The sequence below is a fragment of the Bison bison genome, unplaced genomic scaffold, assembly GCF_000754665.1.
Source record: "Bison bison bison isolate TAMUID 2011002044 unplaced genomic scaffold, Bison_UMD1.0 scf7180017864198, whole genome shotgun sequence".
Lineage (NCBI taxonomy): Eukaryota > Metazoa > Chordata > Mammalia > Artiodactyla > Bovidae > Bison > Bison bison.
In genome coordinates, this window is record NW_011494770.1 from 4,923,503 (window position 1) to 4,931,382 (window position 7,880).

At 40.0% G+C, this 7,880-nt stretch overlaps 1 protein-coding gene across 3 annotated transcripts in view; it reads right to left on the reverse strand.

Moving 5' to 3' along the window:
• Window positions 1-7,880, reverse strand: part of PDE7B (phosphodiesterase 7B) — a 352,599-nt gene that overhangs the window by 41,223 nt on the left and 303,496 nt on the right. For all 3 annotated transcript variants that reach the window (XM_010844247.1, XM_010844246.1, XM_010844248.1), the window contains 3 exons: window positions 6,295-6,390; window positions 3,424-3,524; window positions 1,645-1,776 (listed from right to left, as the gene is read on the reverse strand). In XM_010844247.1, the coding sequence (XP_010842549.1) occupies window positions 1,645-1,776; window positions 3,424-3,524; window positions 6,295-6,390 (329 nt within the window). The remainder of the gene's footprint in view (window positions 1-1,644; window positions 1,777-3,423; window positions 3,525-6,294; window positions 6,391-7,880) is intronic.

Consider the following 7,880-nt stretch of genomic DNA (forward strand, 5'->3'; position numbering starts at 1 on the left):
AAGGAAAGTTATGACCAACCTACACAGCATATTCAAAAGCAGAGACATTACTTTGCCAACAAAGGTTTGTCTAGTCAAGGCTATGGTTTTTCCAGTAGTCATGTATGGATGTGAGAGTTGGACTATAAAGAAAGCTGAGTGCCAAAGAACTGATGCCTTTGAACTGTGGTGTTGGAGAAGACCAATACCAAGGGACTCTTGAGAGTCCCTTGGACTGCAAGGAGATCCAACCACTCCATCCTAAAGGAGATCAGTCCCGGTGTTCATTGGAAGGACTAATGTTGAAGCTGAAACTTAATACTTTGGCCACCTGATAAGAAGAACTGACTCATTTGAAAAGATCCTGATGCTGGGAAATATTGAGGGCAGGAGGAGAAGGGGACAACAGAGGATGAGATGGTTGGATTGCATCACCATCTCAGTGGACATGGGTTTGGGTAGACTCTGGGAGTTGGTGACGGACAGGAAGGCCTGGCGTGCTGCGGTTTATGGGGTTGCAAAGAGTTGGACACGACTGAATGACTGAACTGAACATCATCAAAAGTTTTTCTAAATTCTGTCACCCTGTCCTCTCTTTATGGTCATTACTACCCTAGCTTCAGGTACTGGCTGACAGCCCAAAAGAGCCCAGTGCTGAAGTATGTACCAGGGGGATTCATAAACCTTGGTATGTCACTTCCTATAAGGACCAAAAGCTAATCAGATGAATGGGAAAAGGCTTTGTTTCATGTTCCAGCTGTGCTTTATTGAATTAATGCATCCTCAAGCTCTACCATCTTATATAATGCATCTGTTTTCTGGGAATCCTTCAGTGCAGAAATTCTTCCTGCACTGATTTTTTTTTTAACCAAAAGATATACTACAGTTGAGATCAATGACTCCCTTGTAGGCAATGATTTTGTTAATGACAACCAAAGGTCTTCCAAAAACTGTGTTGAAAATTCTGGGAATAACTCATTTATGATAGAGGGTTATAATGTCTGAAGGAATATCAGAGATAAGAGTTCTTCAGGTCAAACTACTAGTGTTGCTGAAATATTTTATAACAACAAAGTATGCTTATTGTCTTTGATAATATACCTTTGTCTCAGAAGCCAAAAAGGTTCAGAATATAGTCAATATTTTATAATAACTATAAATGAAGTATAATCTATAAAATTTTTGAATCACTATATTGTATACCTAAAACTAATATAATATTGTAAGTCAACCATACTCCAACAAAAAAATTAAAATGTGATTAACAAATGGTCCTAGAGATGTAACATAAGTCTGAATAAGAATTGCATCTGGGAAGTATAATTTATAGAAGTTCTACAAGGACTGGCTTCAACTGGCCGTTATATATTAGATGATTCCCATGGAGACAGATAGTCTCAGACCATGAGAAGGCAGACTCAGGAATCCTGTTCGACCTAGGACAATTTCAAACCTGCTTTGGAGCAAACTGAATTCCTTGGGTATCCTTGCAAACTAATTTTATCTTCCCTGGGGGATATTCTGAACCTATTTCAAATCCATGCTGTTTGGCTGTGGTCATCACTAAGGCTGACCCTGAATGAAGGCTATTTCCAAGAGTGAGATTCAGGTTCCAGTACTGGGCCTAAACCAGTTCACCATAATATATCTTGTTGCCTCCCTTACCTGATATAGGTTGGCGAGGTGGTGGTTCGTTTTGATCAGAAATGGCTGGTTCACCCCTGGGTGGTCAACATCGTGGGCTGCTGCGGCCAGCAGTCCAAGCATGATATCCAGAGGCGTGAGGAAGCTGGCGAGCTGTTAAAAAATGGAGTTGGGAGACTGATTGGTGTGTTTCCCAAAATAGGCTAGCCTTTGTTTTCGCTAAATCACATGGAATGAATCATGGTATTAGTATCGTTTGGGCCTGTCATTCAGACCTTAACCTTCTGAAGCTGTCAGTAAGGTAACAGCCCCATGAAATTTCAGGAAAGAAGAAAGAACTGGGAGGAAAATAACTCAGCAACTCAAATTATGTAGCTCTTCCAGGTGGCCTCCTCTCCTGCTGCTACCCTTGTCGTGTGTTGCTGTCGTAATAGCACTGACTGCTGGCAACACTGCTCTCTGTGGTGGGAGGGGACAGGCAGAGTCTAAGTCAGCCTTGCTCCCAGGAAAGCTGTAAGTGAAGGAAACAGTTGAAGCCAAAGTGATGGGCACATTAAAAAAATCACTTTTGTATATCATTCAGCCAATATATCATTGCCACTTCTTTGAATATGAAATCAATAGTGGATTGAATTGCAAAATTTGCATATTTCTCCAATGTGTAATAGACTGAGGCAATGTGTGAGAAGCTGTCATTTTTTTTTTTTTTTTTGATTAGCTAAGGAAACAAGCAGGAAAATGGGAATCTAGCATTAACTTTAAATATACAACTGTGATATATTACAATTTTCAAATTACTTAAGGATTAAATAAAAAAAGCTTTAAGTTCTTTGGGATATTTTATAAGGATGAGGCATACCCAGTTTTGTCTTGGGAATGTCTGTATATTTAGTGGTTGATGTTAAAACTGATTGAACTAAACAGTGTCTTGGACTGAGGTATCATTTTCCAAAAACCCTAACAAAACTCATCCGATATGTTATACCAGCTAGGTTTTATATGGCTAAGAAATGTTTAGGTTTGGAGTAACCAGAATTATCATCATGTTTAAAATTTTTGATTAATACATTGCATCTGGGTATACTTTTCAGATGTCTTTGATGTACACGGGTTCTCTTGGGCTGGAATTGGGATGTCTAGTTGCCTCAGTAGGAAGTGGACTTGGGTCTTGAGGAGTTGTAATTCTACTTGCTGATCAAAAAACATGAGCTGGGAGACTTTTCCTAGAAAAATTCAGTGTGGTACTATGTGTGGCATAGTATCAAGGCAAAAGCACCTAACTTTTTGAATTGTTGAAGATATCTAAGATGCAGATTGTCATAGAGAGGGTTATTTTTGTCCTAATGCAGCCTTGCAAATATATAAATTATAAAGAAAATTTACTTTCTTTCGTGACTATTATACTTTCTTTCTTTCTTACTTTCATGATTTCAGAGCTGATACTGAAACTTTAAAAAATTTTTCTTTAAAAGATTTTTTTGATGTCAACCATTTTTTTAAAAAGTCTTTGTTGAATTTATTACAATATTGCTTCTGTTTTGTGTTTTGATTTTTTTTGGCTTCGAGGCATGTGGAAGCTTAGTTCCCCGACCAGGGATCAAACCTGAACTCTGCTTTGGAAGGCAAAATCCTAACCACTGGATAGCCAGAGAAGTCCGTGAACCCTTTATATAAGCAATTTGTATTCATGCTATAAAGGACTCATAACCCAGTTGCTCTGTTATGTCGGGTGATCTGGGGCCCCGCAGGCAGTTTACCTGGCGTTTCCAGATGGCCGGGGGGACAGTGGGCTTGCCTTACCTTTGGCTCCTTTAGGTAGCAGTGCATGGCCTGGGTGACATCGGCTGCATGAACAGCATTGTGATACGGGTTTTGGCTGTGGTAATCTTCTTGAACCATGACTAGGAGGTAAACAGATAACTCAATCAGCTAAAAACAAAACACAAAGGACACACGAGCTCAGACTTGTTGAAGTCTCCTTTGCTTAAAAATAGCGGCGACTCCCAAATGCGCAACATGGGGATGCCTTAGAAAGGAAGGTAGTTTGCCAGCTTGGCAGTTCTACTAGGTTGTTAGCGGAGAAGAGGGAGAGGGAGGAGGGAAGAAAGGCTAGAAGGATTTGTGAGGCCCTTGGGATTCCTCACCACCTTCATAAATCACCTCTTTTTGGCATTCATGAAGGCTCTCATTCATAGGCAAAATAAACATGTGGGAAAAGGACAACTTTATTTCACATTATAGTTTAATTAAGTTTGCTGCCATTTATGAATAATATGCCATAAAAGAAGCTTCCTTTTGAAAAGCCCTGCTCTCATCCAAAGATAGCTTTATCACTTAAATAACAAATACAGACCAGAGCAAACCTTGGGATTCTTCAGGTGGAAATTCACTGATCCAACTGAGGAATCCTTAGATTTATTTCTATCTTATTCAGATCAAATGATTATCTTTCATGCCCTTCCAATCTAAGGACCAGAGTGCTCTTGATACCACAGACATAATGCAATTTTGTTTGCAATTTACAGAAGCCACTTGCCGGTTTCAGCTGTTAACCAAGGCAATGCCTAAGATGCAATATATTCAGTGTGTATAGAACATCCTGATTTTTGAGTGTGGCCATATTCTCTCAGCCCAGCCTATGACTTTGGCTGTAGATTCTGGTGTTATTTCTGTCACTGACTCTAGCTTTTTCACGCATACTCTGGTGTGCACACATGCTCAAAGTATCTGCATTCTCCCTCTTTAGGCAAATTGAAATTATTTGGCTCCATTCATGGGGATTACTTCACTCAATCTCTCGGAACACAATTAGCTTGAGGTTATTTGTGTTTCTGGAATGAGCCTTGCTCTGGCTGGTTTCCAATAATCCTGTTGTGCCACATGTACCTTTTATTCAGCAGGTTTATCTTACTATTATATGTAAATCCTGGCTCTATTACTTATGTATATTGGGAAAGTTACTTAACCAAGTTTCCTTTATTTCCTCCTCTATAAAGTAGGGATAATAATAGCTTTGATCTCAAAGGCATACTGTAAGGATTAAACGGGTTAATATATGCAAGTTCTTAGAAGAGTTCCCAGCATGTGTAAACACCATAGAAGCCTGGTGGCTGCTGCTGCTGTTGTTATCATCATCACCATTATTTTCTTCTTGATGTATCAAGTCAGCTTTCAAATTCAAAACACTGCCACGTGGCAAGTCAAAGAAGTCAGGAACACACTAAGAGGCAGAGGGCAGTTATTTGGTGATTAAAAATGTGCCAAGGATGGCTCAGTGATAAAGACTCAGCTGTCAATGCAGGAGATGTGGGTTTGACCTCTGGTCTGTGAAGATTCCGCATGCAGCAGAGCAGCGAGGCCGGTGAGCCACAACCACTGAGCCGGTGCTCTGGAGGCTGCGGGCCACAACTACTGAACCCACGTGCAGCAACTGCTGAAGCCTATGGGCCCTGGAGCCCATGCTCTGCAACAAGAGAAGGCCTGGCACTCTAACTAGAGCAAAGCCTGAGCAGCAACAAAGACCCTCACAGCCAAAATAAATAAATAAATAAAAATATAAACAATGTGCCCTGGATAATTCACTGGAAGATACATAAGCATATACATAAAGTCAGATGAGAGCTGGGACTGCTTTTTGATGAAGAGTGATGGTGCAGTTGGGTGGAAAGATGGTGGGCTTTCAAATCCAACAGACCTGGCCCTGGATGGAGGCTCTGCCAATTACAATTTGTTGACCTTGAGCAAGTAACAAAACTTCTTTGTACTTCTCCTTATCCATGGGTCAAATATTGACAGCACCCAACTTGCAGAGTTACTGAAACTGTTAGAAATAACATACCCAAAACACTGCCTTCAATGTGTTATATACACAGTGAAAGTGAAAGTGAAGTTGCTCAGTCGTGTCTGACTCTTTGCGACCCCATGGACTGTAGCCTACCAGGCTCCTCTGTCCATGGGATTTTCCAGGCAATAGTACTGGAGTGGATTGCCATTTCCTTCTCCAGGGGATCGAACCCAGGTATCCCACATTGTAGACAGACGCTTTACCATCTGAGCCACCAGGGAAGTCCATATACACAGTAGTTCTCTTCTCATTAAAAAAAAAAGCCTATTGAATATTTCAACAACTCATGTCCAGAGTGGCATTATTTGAGGAGTACTTTGCTTGGGTTTTGTTAATATATGAGCAGATCAGTAACTTCTCTGACAGTTATCTGCTCTTGATGGTTGTCTTTACATTGTGGTTGTTTAGTTACTAGGTCATGTCCGACTCTTTTGTGACCCCATGGACTGTAAGCCCGCCAGGCTCCTCTGTTCATGGGATTTCCCAGGCAAGGATACTGGAGTGGATTGCCATCTCCTTCTCCAGGGAATCTTCCTGACACAGGGATTGAATCTGTGTCTTTGGCATTGCAGGCAGATTCTTTACTGTTGAACCATCAGCAAAGTCCCTGTCTTCACATAGCCTTTATATTTTAAGCCTAAGCATAACTAATATTTTTTCAACAATTTAAATAGATAAACTGTATTTTAAAATGAAGATGGATAATTTAAGACTAATATGAGGTCTTCATCTACCATGCTGTGGCTCTTACCACTTTACATTAAACAGTATTGTAGACTGCCATTATTCATGAGAAATGGAGTAGAAATGTGGAAAAAAGGACTTACCTAAAAATCTGTGTAAGGTCACCATATCTAACTTGAAGTGGTGAATGAGTCCATGGGTGTTGAAAAGGTGGCACAGCAATGTTACCAGGCTGTTTCCTATAGGAAAACAGTCAGCTGCTTTAATTCATTTTCATTACTATTAAAATATCAAGACAGACAATAGGATCCAAAATTTTTGTAATGAAAGTTCTCTGATAGGATCATTTCTTTTCCTCTTTAGATATGAAATTATCCAAGTACAAAGGATATTATTATGATGATCTGGTCCCAGGTTTTCTCTTATTGCACAAGAAAAATTAACTCAGACATTTCCCCAATACCACAGGCAATGAAAACATTAAGAGTTAAAAGGAATCTGCCTATAGCAGTACCAGGGGTACATACACACATGTGTGCATGTGTGTGTGTGTGTGTGTATGTGTTTGTATGGGTATTTAAAAAAATGCGCAGTTTAATGGCCACTGAAAATGTGTCTTAGGTTGGTTTCAAATGATTTTTACATATAGGGGTATCTAAGTCACCATATTTCCTATTCTTCCTTTGGAAAATCACTCAAGATGAGATTTGACCATGAGATACTTTGTAACTCAAGTCAGCAGAGGTGCAAAACTGAACCTACAATAACTAAGCATTCAAGAAATATTGTTCACTAGAGAATAAGGACTTTGAGTTTTAAAAGCATTGTAGGGTTTATGACGGAGAAGGCAATGGCATCCCACTCCAGTACTCTTGCCTGGAAAATCCCATGGATGGAGGAGCCTGGTGGGCTGCAGTCCATGGGGTCGCTAAGAGTCGGACACGACTAAGCGACTTCACTTTCACTTTTCACTTTCATGCACTGGAGAAGGAAATGGCAACCCACTCCAGTGTTCTTGCCTGGAGAATCCCAGGGACAGGGGAACCTGGTGGGCTGCCGTCTATGGGGTCACACAGAGTCGGACACGACTTAAGTGACTTAGCAGCAGCAGGTTTTATGAAAGACTGAAATGGACTAAGAAAAGGACTGGTATCTTAAATGGAAAACTATGCGTTGCTTAAGCACACTCATTTAGGGTATCTCATTCTCTGTGTTTTTATAGCTTTCATTATCTTTGAGCTATTTCACAAGAATCAAAATTTTAGATAACCAATATCATCGCAGACAATTCTTGTCTGTGTAAATGAAAATGAAATTAGAGGGAAATACAATTGATTTTCCCCTCCCAGTTTCCCAGCTATTGACAAATTCATTTCAGCCTTTCTTACTGCTTACATATATATGACTCTTTGAATTTTCCTTTGAACTAGCTGTAGCATTTTACTGAATCTGTAACTAATTTAATTAAATAAAATCATTGACATATTCATTTCATATTTTTGTGAGTTGTGATTATACTCTCTTTTTAATAAAGGGCATTGAACTAATTCTTTTGTTCTCGGTTAATTTCATGTGCTGGTCCCCATTTCTCAATTGACTTGAGCAAAGTGAGACGCAAGATTATGAGATACATCCCTATATGGTCTAGCTTTGACAGTGTAAAGCTCATTTTCAGGCTCCCCAGGTGGCGCTAGTGGTAAATAATCCGCCTGCTAATGCAGGAGATGTG